The 15601-nt window shown below is 55.6% G+C and overlaps 1 protein-coding gene and 1 long non-coding RNA gene across 7 annotated transcripts in view; one reads left to right on the top strand and one right to left on the bottom strand.

Moving 5' to 3' along the window:
- CDK18 (cyclin dependent kinase 18) overlaps nucleotides 1–8610 on the bottom strand; it is a 30654-nt gene extending 22044 nt beyond the window's left edge. Inside the window, exon 1 of one of the 5 annotated variants that reach the window (XM_025855204.2) lies at nucleotides 8419–8610. In XM_025855204.2, the coding sequence (XP_025710989.1) occupies nucleotides 8419–8521 (103 nt within the window). In that variant the 5' untranslated portion in view covers nucleotides 8522–8610. Of the gene's footprint in view, nucleotides 1–528; nucleotides 897–3228; nucleotides 3316–3338; nucleotides 3541–8418 lie in introns of those variants that run through there. The other 4 variants (XM_025855203.2, XM_025855207.2, XM_025855206.2 and 1 more) reach the window with 4 other exon arrangements.
- Nucleotides 3344–15601, top strand: part of LOC141371118 (uncharacterized) — a 28177-nt gene continuing 15919 nt past the window's right edge. Inside the window, exons 1-5 of one of the 2 annotated variants that reach the window (XR_012375799.1) lie at nucleotides 3344–3472; nucleotides 3850–3985; nucleotides 4711–4848; nucleotides 8374–8517; nucleotides 10666–10976. This is a non-coding gene — a long non-coding RNA (uncharacterized lncRNA). Of the gene's footprint in view, nucleotides 3473–3849; nucleotides 3986–4710; nucleotides 4849–8373; nucleotides 8518–10665; nucleotides 10977–15601 lie in introns of those variants that run through there. The other variant, XR_012375800.1, reaches the window with a different exon arrangement.

Genomic DNA, 15601 nt, shown 5'->3' with positions numbered 1-15601 from the left:
TCCCTCCTCCCCTGCAGATGAAACTGTGAAGATTTCAGAAGCAGATGGGCTCTCCTTCAGACAGGAGTCCTGGCTGAGATGCGCCTACAGCTTTCCCTCTTCTTGATCCGCCAGCACCACTGGCCAGATCCCGCCGGGCCCAGCCCCCAGCTCCATGGTGATCCTGGGCCCCAGGCCCTTGGCCCGAACCACTGTTAGCCCCGGCCTTAGAGTTGGGTTCTAGGGGTATGTACACAGCTGTGGAGACCAGGACAAGACAAGCCTAACGCTGGGGAGCTCCCACCCCTTGGAGATGGCAAAGCGCCCACTCGGCAGCTGAAGCCAGCGGGGCAAAGGCAAAGGGTCCAGGGTCGGGGAGAGGAGAGGTGAGGGCAGGACACGGGGCTACAAAAGAGAAATGTGACTTGTTCCCCAAAAATGAGGTGAAGCTAATCAGGTGAGTTTGGACCCACGCCAGCTACTCCCTCACAGACAAGAGAGCAGAAAAGGGACTGCGATTAGTTAAGTCATAAGCGAGGGTCTTCTTACCCCAGGGCAAGGAGGCCTGGCCGGAGGCCCCTTGGAGCCAGAGGCTGCAGGTTTTCCAGCTTCCAGTGCCCACCTTCGCTCATGCGAGAAACTAGAGGGCAGAGTCCCCACAACATAGATTCCTGGTCCCCTCCTGGCAGGTTTCCATCCATCCCTTCTTCCCCTAGCTGGAAGAGCGGGAAAGATGCTCAGGGCCCAGCCTGCTGGGGTTAAGAAAGCTGGCTTTTTTCTCTACCTCAGAGCCAGGCATGGTGTCATAACTGGGAAATTTCCTTCCCAAATAACCGTGCACGATTCAGCTAATCACTGGGCATCTGCTACATGCCAGGCACTATGTGTTATTTCATTTAGTTCCTCTAACAACCCGCCCTATGATGACTCCCATTTCACAGATCAGGAAACTGAGGCTCAGAGAAGCTCAGGAGTCTGCTGGGGAGAGGAGGTCAGCTAGTACGTTCTGGACCTGGATTCCAGCAAAACCCTGGTTCGCCCTCCCCTTTAGGTCTCAAATTCAGGGAAGGAAAGGAATCGGGAGGGATGGATAGAGATGATGGACGAAAGTCCCAAACAGGTGACCCCAGAAAGAAGAGGCATGGTTGGGGTAGAAGCTGGGAAGACCAAGCCAGGCTCTGCCCTATAGCATGGGGCATGTCAGCAGACGACAGAGTCTGGGTCTACAGAGAAAACAAGTGCAGCCCGAAAGGCAGCATCATGTCCCCTGGGACTCAGGGGGTGGCTTCCTGGGCAGGCAGCTGGATCCCATGAGATCTCAGACCAAGAACCTACTTGTTCCCCGGATCTGGTGTCTCCTCTCTTGCGACCCACGGAGAAGCCTGGCTCTGCCTGGCACAGAACAAGCCGGAGCCTCCTTACCCGGAGCACCACACCCATCCTTCCTTCTCCTGAGGACTGATGTCGAACCAGAGAACTCCAGAGCGGTCCAGGATCTCCCCTGATGGGGCAGGGACTGTGAGCAGGGAGCTCAGGGTCAGATGGAAGTGGGCTGGATCCCACTTACATGAGACTTGCGGAAAGCTGGTCTCTTAGAGCCTCTGTTTCCTTGCCTATAAAATGGGACAGCAATGCCTACTTTATGAAGCTGTGGGACACACTGCTGGGCACCCAGCAGATATTCTATAACTGGTAGCCACCCAGGCATTCAGAATTCAGATGTAACTGACTGAGTCCACTCTGGCTCTGGAAACCCCCATACATATGGGAAGAATGGGGGCTCTATTCTCCTGGAGGGGCATGGGTGGCCAGTGGGGAGAGTCCTAGGAACCTAATGGGGTGGTGAGTTTGCAGGGGTGGGGGGAGGTCAGCCTCACAGGCTCATCAGCTGCACAGGAGGTGGCTGGGGCAGAGTAATCTGAGCCAGTAGCTTTGCTGTGGCAAGGTGCCCCTCTCTCCAGACCGCCTTCAAGATGCAGACCCAAACCCAGAAGCCACTGTTGCCTGGGACCAACCCTGCCTCCCCTCAACCCTAAGCCATGTGTCCCAGCCCCCTCCCAAGGCTAGACTAAAGGTAGGGGATCTCTGTGGGCAGGCGAGCCTGTCAGCCAGTCCTCCCAGCATCCTCAAGGATTCTGGTCCCCCAGCCCAGTGTCCCAATGTGCTGTGTGCCCATGCCCAGTGGAAAACGCCACCTGCATCTCACAGGGTCCTGGCCAGGGGGCGATAGCTGGAGCTGGCAGTGAGTCACAGTGCCCAGGCTGCAGCTGAGGAACTGCAGAGGGATGGGCTGGGGGTGGGGATGAGATTCTGGGGTGCTGACCCTCACTCCTCACACAGCCCTAACTTTCCTACCCCTGCTGTCAGGAAAGGGTTCAGAGAGCATTAAAGAGGCCACTGGTGCCTAGGAGGGTGCTGACCCCACAGCACAGAAAATCGGTCACTGTCTCAACAGCCCGACGCCCACAGGGCCTGCAGACAACTCCGGCCACCAACAGGGAGAGAAGAGAGGCCTCCAGCCCGGACCGATTTCAGATTCCAGATTCCAGATTCCTGATCCTGTCCCCCCCCCCCCGCCCCCATACAGCAGAATCCTCAAGCCACACGGCGCAACAGGCCACCCGCCGCCCCCCCCCACCGCTCTATTAACCCTTGGCCTCCTGCCGCTGCGGGGTAGGGGCCGCGGCCCCTGTGGTCTCCTGGGGGGTCAGAGCAGAGGCCGCAATCCCAGAGGCCCCAGTCCGCCTCCACCGCCCCCACGCTGGAACCTGCAGGGCTTCGCGTGTCCTTCCACCTTCACCCCGGGGCTCTGGTCTCCCACCCTCCAGGCTGTCACTCTGGAAAGTTCACCGGAGCCCAGAAAGCCCTTCAAGGCGCGACCTGGCCGCACACTCGCGCGGGTTCTCCCGTCACCGGAGACTCCCGACCCTTGCCCTTCCCAGAAGGAAGGGCGATTGGAAAGCGCCTGGTCTGAACCTGGGTGGAAAACTTTGCTTCCTCGGGTTCAGACCGGAGCCCGGGGGCCGGAGGGAGTCCCGGCGGACACTCGCCGGGGGAGGGAGGGATCTGCGAAGGCAAACCGGCGCACCTGGAACTGGGGAGGGGCCTGCTCGGGGCCTCACCCACCCCCAGCACGCGAGCCCGCACGCCTAGTGATCTCCGATCTCCCCGCAGCGCTCCGGCATTTCCCTCCAACCTCCCGCCCCAGGGCAAAAGCAGACCGGCGCCTTTAAGAGCCGCTCCGCTTACCTTTGCTCGGTTTACCCGGCGCCGCGGTGCCCCCTCCGACCGCCCCCTTCCTCCCCCGGCGCGCCGCCCGCCCAGCCCTCCGGACACTGCGCGTCGCCCGCGGGACTCACCGCGCGTGTCCTGGGGGCCGCGGCGCGCCGGCTCCCGCCCGCGACAGCCGGGGTGCCGCGGGGCTGGGCGCCGTGCCCTGCGCCCTCCTGGGGTCCCTGCCCGGGCTCGGGGCTGCTTCCCCTGCTCCGGAAAGGTGAGCGGCTCCCCAGAGAAGCTGCAACCTGAGCTGGAGGAGGAGGAGGAGGAGGAGGAGGAGGAGGAGGAGGAGGGGGAGGAGGAGGAGGAGGAGGAGGGGGAGGAAGAAGAGGAGGAGGAGGAGGAGGGAGAAGGGGAGGGGAAGGGAGGGTGGAGGAAGGTGGGGAAGAGGAGGGAGGGGGAGGAGGAGGAGGAGGAAGGGAAAAACCCAGCCCCCGCCAGAGTTTTTCACGTGTACAAGTTGACTCCTCCCCCGTCCCTCCCGCCCTGCCCACAGCCTCTGCCAATCCCCAGGGCTCCCTCTGCCCGGGTGCCCACCCCTTTCTCCCACTCTGGGAACCAGGGTCCAAGTGCCTCTTCCGGTTTTGTTCCTAGGCCTGGCCTCTGCCAGCCCTCTGGGGCTGGCCCGGAGAGCCTTGACTAGGCGATGATGAGCCCTTCTGGATCGGAGCACCCCAGGACTGGGGCCAGACCACCAGGGGTGATTTGCTGACAGTGCCTTTCTCTAAAGGTAGCTTTCCCACCTTCTGAGTCTGATCCTGGATCCCAGCACCGGGCACCCCAGGAGCTAATGCCCACAGGCCTATCCTGTTAGCCATAATTACCTTTAGTGTTCTTGCAACAGTAGCCCTGGGGTTCTCCCTCTGCCCTGTCCAGTGGGACTTGTCACTTACCTTTTGGGACCAAGCTCCCACCTGGTTGACCCCACCTCTCTGGGGCTTCAGTGAAGCCTCACCATTAGCCATCACCCCCATTTCCTACCCTGAAGGGTAATTCAGTTTGTCTTTTGGAATTAAACCCCACAGGCCAACTGAGAATCATCCAAGAGACCTTACAGAATAGCTAGCGCTGGTCCAGCTTTCATTTTACAGAAGGGGAAACTGAGGCCCAGGAAGGAGATCGGGCTGGCCCAACTTCCCACAAAGAGTTAGTGGCAAACCACAATTAGGACCCAGGCTAATGGCCATGCCATCTAACTTCAGAGATCCGAGGAAGACGGGGAAGCAGTGAAGGGCACAGTGGCCCCACCTGGGCCCCGCCCAGCCCTGCTTCCTCCTGAAGGCTGTGAGGAGAGGGGGTGGTATCTCAGATCGTATGGGCACCAAACCAAAGAGGTCTGTGTCCTCTGCCTTGCTGGTGGGCATGACCTCTGCAGTCTGGGGGTCCTCACGGTGTGTGGGAGAGTGTGTCTTGAGGAGGGTGGTCCACAGTGTGGATGTGTTTCCTTTCTGGAAGCCATGGGCCTGAGGTTCATCTCTCAGTACCACCATCTGCCCTCCACCACCAGCCCGCATCCAGCCTACAACACGGGATCACTCCAGACTCCAGGAGGGCTGGAGATGCAGAAAGAAGGAAGACCCCAGGCGCTTGCAGGTGAGTGACTTGTGGGTAGTCAGCAGGGGCACCCTACAAAGGGCCTCCCAACTCTGCTACCTCTGTTTTCTCTGCCAGGGCATGCAGATTTCCTGGGCACATGCCCTCTAGAAAAAGAAATCTGCCTAGTGCTGAAGAGGTGCAAAGAGTGGATGGATCCAGAGCCTCCAGACTTTGGGGATAGTAGGCTGCCGGGCTCCATAATCTACGTGTATGATAATAACACAGGGGGGCAGAGAGGCCGGGCAGAGGCAGGAAGGGACAGGGAGGGCAGGGGAGAGGGTTATGGCTAAGAAACTGTGGGTACTAGAGGATTCGAGAGAACGGGGCCAAAGGGTAGAGCTTCAAGGAACCAGGGGAATGGATGAGGTCAAGAGGTTTCAACAAAACTTTTCTGAGCATGTCTTATATGCCCAACAATAGCCAGGATGCTGGGCACAAAGGATAGACCGAACACAGTCCCTTGGGAGCTCACGGTCTAATGGGACAGGGAACAAGAGTCGGGATGTTGTAGGACCCAGCTTAGACCTGGGGCTGCCTTCTGATGCTTGCGCTGAGGGTCTTGGGATGAGAGGACAGTGGAGGGCAGGAAGGGGTTTCTGTTTTCCCAGGAAGCCTAGGTAACACCTTTGCAGAATTCAGGGATGAGAGGCCAGAGCTTAGAGGGGCTGGGACCAGAGGTGACACATAGAGGGAGGCAGGTGTTGGGTTCTGAAGACCCTTCTAATATTTGCTCTATCTGGAAACTACAGGGCAGTGTGGAATATTTCAGGGGAACGAGAAATCATCAGGTCTTTGGTGTAGGATGATCCCCCAGCCAAGAGGGGGCTTGGGGGTGGGGCACATCTGGAGACAGGAACCCCAGTTTGCAGGTTGCTCCCAGTGAAGGATGGTGCAGGCTTAGGCTGGAGCAGTGGCAGCAGGGAAAGGGGAGGGGACTGACTCGAGAGATAGTTTGGAGCCAGGATCACGGAACTTTGTGTCTGTTTGAGTCTGGAAGATAAGGGAGCAACCTCTGGAGTGATAGACCAAGCTGGAAGCTTCTTAGGGATGCTTTGATTCATAGAACCTCCTTTTATTTGTTGTGTGACCTTGGGCAAATGACTTAACCTTTCAGAGCCCAGTTTTGCAATCTGTAATACAAAGATACTAAAATTCATCTTGTGTGGTTGTTGTATATATTAAAGATAATGTATGCCAGGGCGCCTGGGTGGCTCAGTTGGTTAAGCAACTGCCTTCAGCTCAGGTCATGATCCTGGAGTCTCGGGATCGAGTCCCACATCGGGCTCCCTGCTCGGCAAGGAGTCTGCTTCTCCTTCTGTCCCTCCTCGCTCTCATGCTCTCTCTCTCTCATTCTCTCTAATAAATAAATAAAATCTTTAAAAAAAAAAGATAATGTATGCCAAAGCATGGGCTTAATTCATAATAGGAATTCAATAAATAGTAGATGCAATTACTGTTGTTTGTCCTTGCCACAAGCATTTGTTGAGGACCTGACACGTGCCACCGATTGTCCTTGATCTTTGGGACTTAAGTCTCAGTCCCTATTCTCATGTAGCTCCCCATCCAGTAGGGAAGAGATATGCAGAGAAATAGTCATATAGCAAAGCAATAGGGACTGGGGCAGGGGAGGAAACTGTGCCCAAAGACTCAGGGACAACTTCACAGAGGAGAAGTGACAGCTTAAGCAATGTAGGGCCAGCTGTCTGCTCAGAGATTGTCACATCACGCCCCCCCAACCCCCTGCTACCTGACATGGGGTTGAGTTTCACAATCTGAAATGTTCAGTTTTGAAGGCATTTGTCATATTCCTTGGGGTTGGGAGAAGGGGATGGACTGCAGATGGGTGTCTATATGGAACCCAGGGAATGGTTTGCAGAACCTCAGCAGCCCCAGGGAAGGGCATGAGCAGATGGGCAGTTAGAAGAAGGGAACGAGGGGGCGCCTGGGTGGCTCAGTTGGTTAAGCAACTGCCTTCGGCTCAGGTCATGATCCTGGAGTCCCGGGATCGAGTCCCACATCGGGCTCCCTGCTCAGCAGGGAGTCTGCTTCTCCCTCTGACCCTCTTCCCTCTCGTGCTCTCTATCTCTCATTCTCTCTCTCTCTCAAATAAATAAAATCTTAAAAAAAAAAAAAAGGGAACGAGAGAAGAGCGAACATGGCCATGTGGGCAGAGCTTGCTAGCTGGATAGGGAGCCTACGTGTGTGTGCTCTTTGGGCCATCCTAATTTTTCTGCTCCCTGTCTGTGCCCTTCTAAAAATTCCCTGCAAAACCATTTGGTGTCCCTCGCCGTGACTCCCATGCCGATTTTCTTTCCATATATCTCTCAAGGAGCCCAGCTTAGTAGAAGCAGCCCTACCTGGTCCTCCACTAAGGAAGGACTCCTGCCCTCCTGCCCCACCGAGCAAGACCTTGGCCTTTACAGCCACATAGTCTGTGACCTCTCTGATTTTCCAGTCTGTAACGTGGAGATAGCAATAGTCCCTTTCTCTTGGGGCTGTTGTGAGGTTCCAATGTGATGTAAACTTGGCGCCCAATCAATGCTTGTTTCTCTTCTCTGCTCGATAACAGCCTCCTTGCAGAGGGTCTGACAAGAGACTCTCAGCTAGGGATGTCCCCTGGCACACCGGCTTCCGGGGCCCCTCCCCTATAGGCCCTGCAGACCCCTTCCCCTCTGCTAGCTTAAATGGCATCAGGGTGACCCTGGTCACCAGGGCAGTGCTGGCAGGATGACAATGGGGGCCCAGCCGCAGCCCAGCCTACTCCCCCACTCCAATCCTTGCTGCCAATGACATGCCACTGCCCTGCAGATAGGACAGGCGTCCCCAGACGCCCGAGGGCTGAGTGGGGAAGCTGTGGAAACAGCTCTCCCTCACAGACTGTGTGGGCAGTGCATTCGAATAGCTTCTGAAAAACCAAAGTTCAAGCCCGCCCCACTTTCCCCGGGGAGGCACAGCATCCAGACAGGAAGAGTTCAGCCAACAGAGAATCTCCTTTCTGCACATTGCTGCAGGCTCTCCTCCCTTCTGGCCCTGTCCACACACAGGCAGCACAGTCTTCAAAAGCACCGCGGGGACACTTGGGAGGCCCAGAGATCTGACTCTGCCCCTAAGGTGCAAGAGTCCATTTCATTGATCTGGGCCTCCATTTTCCTCCTCTGAAAAATGGGAATGATGTGAATGCTGCCTCTCAGGAGGGTTCAATGAGAGGGTGAATGTGAAGGTACTTTGTAAACTCTAAAAAGATCTGCATGCATATGAGATCATTAGTGTTTGGCCAGAGACCTTCTTAGGGTTCTTAGGAGACAAGTGAAGACCAGAGAAATGAGAAACGAAGTAAGAACACAGGGACGCTCTCCCCAAGAACCTCGGGAGCGAGATTGGCATTAGGGACCTTAGCCCATGGACCAAACCCCAGTGGCCTAGCTCCTTCCAAGCGTGCTAGTCAGTCAGGACAGCAGGACGTCGCTGGACCCAGCCAGTTCTTCCTCCTCCTCTGAATAAATCCAGGCCCTTGTTTTCCAGTGACTTCTGGAGAGTGGGGACGATTAGGAGACAAATGTCATTTACCTGGTTCCAGTGTGATTCCACGACAGAGACCAGAAGTTGCCACTTTGTCACTGCGCCGAGCATCACATCCTCTCCTCACTGCTTGTGCTAAATGTACAGGCATGCATGTCCTTGTGCATGTGTGAGTACACACACACACACACGCGTGTGCGCTTGTATGCGCTGTGTACAACCGCGCCAGACTTCAGAGGGAGCAAAATCTACATCCGCGGAGGGTTCCAGGAGAGGGTGGGCACATAAACAGAGTAAGCCAATCACAGCCCTGTTGACCCTAGCAACCGTCAAACCAATTAGAGCCCCACCCCTGAGTCCAGCAGCGCCTCCCAAACACACCACAGACACATACACAGACACAACCTGCATTGCCATGGCAACGAAACCGTCCCACAAAGCAGGGAAAATGGGAAGTGGCCCTTAGCAACATGACCGGACCAGCCACTGGGGTGAGCAGGCAGGCAACAACTGGCTAGCATTAGGTCACTATGGGGAGAGGGTCCCCATGCAGGGAGGGGAGGAAAAGAGAGTTGGTTCATCTGGGCTTCCTAAGTCCATTTGTTAGCCCTGGGCCTCAGTTTGCTCACCTGTAAGATGGGGTCGAAGACATGCTCAGCATGTGTATTACAGAATGGGCTTGTATTATAATAAAGAAATTCCTTTCAGTTGCTCAATAAGGATAGGAACTATAGCTTATCTTTTCAGAAAAGCTTAAGAATTTTGAAACTTCTGGGTAAAAGAAAATTGGCTGATCCCCAGAAAGACCCTAAAATCCAGATCATGAGCTCATTGTAGAGGTGGACCTCAATTCAGTCTGAAAACATTTCCTTGGTATTTACCATGTGCCAGGCGCCAATGCTGGCTTCAGCTGTGGCCAGGTGGACTATGAGGGGCCTGCAGAACATGTTGGTGGAAACATCTGGAAATGCTGGGGAGGTCTGTTGGATAGGTCTGGAACAGGTGCTTATAGGGGTGGCAGACTGCCTTGAAGAGACTTTGCTCAGGGCCAGGGAAGAGGGCTGAAGCTCAGACCGTGCGGGCCTCCCTGGCAAACTGGCTTCTGGCTTCCATACCTCATCATCCTCCCTTTGGTCAGCTACCAGAGAGATCTTAATCCAAAATGAAAATTTGACAAAGGGCTCCTCTGCCCAGCTGCTCCTTCTCATGACTCCCCAACGGTGGGCCTTGGGTCCCCTCCTTCAGAATCTGAAGAAAGCTGAGAGATTCCCTTCCTGGAATCAAAAATATACATGCCCAGCGTTTTCCATTCATTTTTGGGAGCTATGGGCCTCTCGAAGTTCATTCATGGACTTGCTCCAAGAGGCATGGCATAGGAAGCCCCATGTGGCTGGCTTCTGCCTCCCTCATCAGCTCGCTTTATAGCCCCCCCACCCCCATCATTGGTACGTGCCGGGCCACATGAACTCTGTGCACTCCCCTTGCACGCACCTCCGCAATTCACTGCTTCATGCCTTTGAGCATGTCATTCCCACCAACTGGAGAGGGTTCTTCCTTTCACCTGTTACCTGGTAAACGCCTGTTTAGTCTTCAAAACCCTGTTCAGGAGTCAATACCTCATAGTCTTTGATGCTGGCCGGACAGGCTTGATCACTCCTTAGTGTGAAGAACTCCTCTCACTGCGTGTCTCCCAGTACATGGGGGATCCATGTCTATCTTCTTTACTGGGCTTTCCCGAGGCCAGATGCCACATCTTCAGTCTTTATATCCCTAGTACCTAGCATGTAATAGGTCTGTAGAACCCAAATGGCAGGACCGAATTGGCAGAGGAAACAGCTGACAAAGGAGGAGAAGAATGTGCAGGCCTGGAGTTAGAACAGGAGCCAGGAGGAGAGGGTATCAAGGGGGAACGAGGTATCGGGAGGAGGTCAAGATGGTTAAGGACTGAGACCTGGAGGTCAAGATGGTTAAGAACTGAGAGGCATCATTGAATTTGGCAACTAGGAAGCCATTGGTGGGGTAACCAACTATCCCAGTTTGCCCGAGAGTCTCCAAATTCTGGAATTGGAAGCCCCAGGCAAATGGAGGTGGTGGGTCAGCCTGGATCACTGACCCTAATGAGGTCAGTTCTGGAAGCAGGATTGGGGCAGAAGCCCGCATGCGGCAGGCTGGGGGGCAACTGGGCGAACTGGTAACTGCCGAGCCGGTGGGCTGGGCCGGGGCTGGGGGGAGCCGCAGGAGCCTGTGATGGCACCAGCCTCCCAGCCCATCTGTCCCGATCCCACTGCCCCGCAGAGAAAGCAAACAAGGCTGGCGACAGGAGCATCGTGTACACCTTTACGACATCTTCCCAGAGGGCTCCAAGGCCCCCACCGCTGTCACCCGACTGACCTTCCCCACCACCCCAGTGCCCACAGCACCAGCGGCCCTCCATCCCCTGTGTCTGTAATAATTTGTCCGGTAAGCGCAATGGATCCAGCTCCTGGTGGACTCTTCTCCTGAGCTGTTATTTAAAATCTTTAGTTTGTGTTTCTTGTCGAACTAATTAGATTCTGAAATTCTTAAAGGCAGGGGTCATGCCCTCCCTCCCTGCGTCCCTTGCTTCCTTCTTTCCTTCCTTCCTTCAGTAAACACTAATTAAGCACTGTTTATCCGGTGGTCAAGGTGACAGGCACAGTTCCTACCCTCAGGTATCTCCATCTGGGTTCAGGCCTCCTACACGTGGAGAACTTCATACCCCTGAGCAGCTGAGGGGGGGTGGCGCGCGGAGTCCACGCAGGGCTTCAGGGGGTCTGTGAACACCCATAACATCATATGCAGTAGAGACATTTGAACGGATCCCGGTGCCATCGAATGGTATGTCCGGGTTGGTATAACACGTTAGGAGAGACCAGAACTCCATTTCTCCCAGTTAGGAAGATTAAAGAGAGAGGAAAAGGAGGACGTTGCTCTTGATTGCATGGGAAAGCAATAGCCCCCACAGCAATGATCACAGAGCCTGCCTCCGTCAGCTGGCGGGGCACCGTCTCATTAGCCAGGGTGCTGAGTCGCCGCCGCTCGGCCTGCTGGGAGCTGCCTCCTTGCCAAGTGCCTGCTCCATAATTAAACACAAAATCCCCGGCTCTTCAAGGGGCGGCCTGCCCCTCCTGTGGGGGATAGGGGGGCAGGGGGGAGGGGCTGGGGAAGGGTGAGGCCTTGCTCTGACCCTGCTGGGGGAAGGGGAACGGAGGGCTGTGAGTTATGAATGGGGGTCCCCAGGACCCTCCCCTGAGCTGGGGAAGAGTTTTGTGAAGTTCTAAGGGAAAGGAAGTGAAAGAGCATGGAATGAGAGGAGGGACCGGGTCTTCTCCCCACCCGGACCCCCAGGACCCACGGAGGGCAAATGTGCCACACTGGCTTCTATGGAGACTTCTGAGCTGGACACCAGGAAGTGAGGTCCTGGAAAGAGGGGTGTTGGAAAGTCTTTGCTCCAGGTTTGTTTGAGAACATCTAAGCACCCACACACTGCACACATGTTCCCACCACACACACACACACACACACACACCCCACATACACACAGAGAAACATGCACACCATATAGCCCCCCCCCACACCCCACACCACACACACACACACACACACACACACACACACACCCCACATACACACACAGAGACATGCACACCATATAGCCCCCCCCCCCCCACACACACACACTCACCATTGGTTTGTAACCAGAAGGGGGTTGACAGGGATGGATTCTGGGAGAAGAGGTTGGACAAGACAGCCCCCAGAGACTTTTGTATCCAAAACTGGAGGAGGGAGTGGACTGGTTGGCAGGTGCCCAGACCACCTCTGGAAATATAACAAGACGTGTGTAGGAGAAATCATTTGACAAGCCCTCTTAGGGTAGAGGTGAGCTCGCCTCATGGTCAAGTCTGCTCTAGTGACAAGATGGTGGGGTTGGCGGACCGCAGTGTTTTGGCTTTGCTCAGTGGGGAGCACACACTGATTGGGAAAGCCAGAGGTCTTCTGTGCCCAGCCCCACCAAGCGCTTGTCCTCTCTGCTAAATCCACTTTGAATAAATACTGAAAAGGTATCCTGGGCACCCGTAAGTCTCTAGTCAAACATGATCTCCAGCTGAAGGGCAGAGACAGCGCACCCTACCAAGTGTGGCTACCGGGGGGAGGGGCCTACTGTGAGGATGGAGCTAAGGGAGAAAGGAGGTGGGAGAGAAGGCAGCTGGCTGGGGTCTGGGGATGGGGTGCCTACACCCCTCCAGAGTTAGCTGGTCCCCTGCTGGAGTGGTTTGGGCCTCAATGACTCGAGGCTCCAAGCTCCAAGCTCCAAGCTCTGGCTCCAGCAGCTGGATCCTGATGGAGGACAGAGCCACCGAGCAAATCATTCTACACAAGCCAGAAGACAAGTTCACGGCGGGCAGAGACTGGGAGACCCAGAGGCCAGAGCCTCTGAAACCACGGCACGGATAGAAGACGTGCATGCTGTTTGGCATACATTTGCAAGGCATTAATTGTTAAAACGGAGCAGTTGGGTGGATGGCCAGTGCCCAGCTGTAGCCCAGAGAACTAACTCTGCCCACAGTCAGAAAAGTGCCCAGAAACCCCTCTGGCCCCTGCCCCCTCTTCCCTGTGGTTATCCTGACTCTGATTGACCCCAGGTCAACACTGCCACCCCCAGCCTGGGGAAAGGGGTAGAGGCCAGGACAGCCTTACAGTGGTGACTCACACGCTGGCCTCTGAGGCTAGCATGGCCCTGAGAAGGGCCTGGGCAGGATGTGCCTGTGGCCCGCTGGGATCAGCAGGGAGCCCTGGGCCACCACACCGCACCGTGTGAACCCAGCCCTGGAGTCACAGCTTATTTCCTGGGGGCTCCTCCCAGACCCACTTCCCCTTTTCCTGCTGCCTGGGGATGGGTGGAGGCCCCAGAGCCGCGAGGTGTGGCCCGGGGGATGAGAGTGGGGCCTGGCAGACGGGAGGGGTCAGGAGGGGTCAGGGACCAGAAGGAATCTGGATGGGCCCAGGGTTGGGGGTACAACGGGAGGAGTGAGGAAGGATTTGCTCACAATCCTCTGTCTCTGGGGTGAGCCTGTGACCTGAGTGGTGTGATTACCAGGGATTCCCAGGGACACACCCTGTGTGAGTGATTGTGAGTGATGGAGCAGATACTGGGCCTGCTCTGGACAGACACACCTGAATGATCAGCTGGCGTCAGGGGGGGCCCTCTACCTGAATGAACAGGTATGTCCCATCAAAATACATCTGACTATGTCAGGTACTACCAGGTGAAAATGCACCTGAGCGGCCAGGCAGAGGTGGTAAGTCAAGCCGAGTGAACAGGTATGACCAGGCACAATATCTGGAATCATCAGGCTGCCCCAAATTAGACTGGAGTGCCAAATGACCTGGCAAGAAAGACCCATTCCAGGGCACTGGCTGCTCCAGGTGACAGCCCCGCTTGCAGGCTGGTATCTAGCAGTGCCTGGCAGAGGTGGGGGTGGGGGGAGACGGAAAGGAATTGTGAACAGTCTGGAACCCCCAGGCCTACTGTCTGTCCCAGGGAGCTGGCCCACCGTTCTTCTGGGGTGTTAATACTGCCCAGCACTTCTTCCCCAGGATCCCAGCCATTTGTGAACCCACGACTTCGCTCTTAGTTAAACAGCTGGTGACTGAAGCTGATCCAATATTTACTCCTGGAGAGAGGGCAAAGGGGCAGGCATTACCCCAGGCAGCCTGAGGCTGCAGTTGGCTGGGTTCTGGGGGAGGGGAGGGGAGAGGAAGGGAGAAGTTGCTCTGTGTTCCCAGAGCAACTGTTCCTAGAGTGTTTCTCAGACCTTAGGTATCTCCTTACCCAACCACCTACCTCCTCTTGCTGCCGCGGGCTGGGAGGGACTGCCGAAGTCAAGGAGTTGAGGGGCCTAAGCCAGGAGTTGCCAGAACTCCAAGCCCCTCCCTGAGAACAAGAAGGCAGCCAGATCCTGCCCTGGTACCCAGTTGGAGGCTTCCAGGGCAGGAGGCCTTCCTGCAGGAAGGGGACGGCTCACTTTCCCTGGAAGGGGATGGGGACAAGGAAAGGAGGTGCCCTGGACTGAGACCCCACTGAGGAAGGAAGGCAGGCAGGCACAAGCGTCAGGACCAGCAGCTGCCACCCCCAAGAGGAGTTGGACCCGCCATGACTCTGTAAGAATCCCGAAACTTGGTCATTTACCTACATTTATGTTCTGATTGTCCCTGGCATGATTAGCAATAAACCAATGCACACTGCCACCAGGTTATTTAGGAGAAAAGTAGTTGAGGGGATCTCCCTGGCCAGCCGGGCCCGGAGGAAAAGCCCTAGGGATAGAGGGAATTGGGGCTGCTTCTTGGAAGGAGAGGGAACAGGTGGAGAGTGGGGCTTTCAGAAGATAGAGGAAACGGGGGGGGGTTTGGGGGGGAGACCGTCAATGTGTTTATTTTCCTGGGGGTCTATTATGTGTCAGGCACTTTATCTAAATCACAGTTAGTTCTCATGATAACATGAACTAGATATTGTTATCCCATTTGACGGATGAGGAGACTGAGGCTGTAAGCAGCTAAGTGACTTTACTAGTCACATACTGCAAGGCAGAGCTGACTACAAATCCAGGTCTGAGTCAGGGCCTGTGTACCATCAGCAGGGCCCTGATGCTCCAGCTTGGCTCCGGGCCCCCTGCAGACTCCAGCAGCCTGGCATGGGGCAGGCCACACTGGGGCAGGGAGTCTCTGCCCCCACCTCAGGGCGCCCACGCTCGAACTCCGTGATCCTGGCAGCCCCTCGATGCTGCGGATCAGGGGCAGCACTACTCAAGAAAAGACACAGGCTCTGGCCTTGGAAGAATCTGGATGCAGTTACCACTCACTAGCATGTGTGAGCTTAGGCAAGTGGTTTAACTTCTCTAAATTGTCTCATCCATAAAGAGAACCTAATCGTGCTTACTCCATAGGGTCGTTGGAGGATCAAATGAGAGAATGTAAATAAAATGTCTAATACACAGTAGGTGCTTAATACATGATAGTTCTTGGCATGGTTGGCTTCACAGACATGCATTCATGCAGTGCCCAGGGGGTCCCACACACAGAAGGCCCCACACCTGGTTTAATGCTTTATTGTTGCCTTCTTCCTCCTCCTCTTCTTCTTCTTCTTCTTCTTCTTCTTCTTCTTCTTCTTCTTCTTCTTCTTCTTCTTCTTCTTCTTCTTCTTCTTCTTCTTCTT

Source organism: Callorhinus ursinus, unplaced genomic scaffold (genome assembly GCF_003265705.2).
Source record: "Callorhinus ursinus isolate GAN/ISIS: 27379988/994484 unplaced genomic scaffold, GSC_fseal_2.0 scaffold57, whole genome shotgun sequence".
Classification (NCBI taxonomy): domain Eukaryota; kingdom Metazoa; phylum Chordata; class Mammalia; order Carnivora; family Otariidae; genus Callorhinus; species Callorhinus ursinus.
Note: the sequence above shows the minus strand (reverse complement) of the source record. Positions and strands in the feature narration are given on the sequence as shown.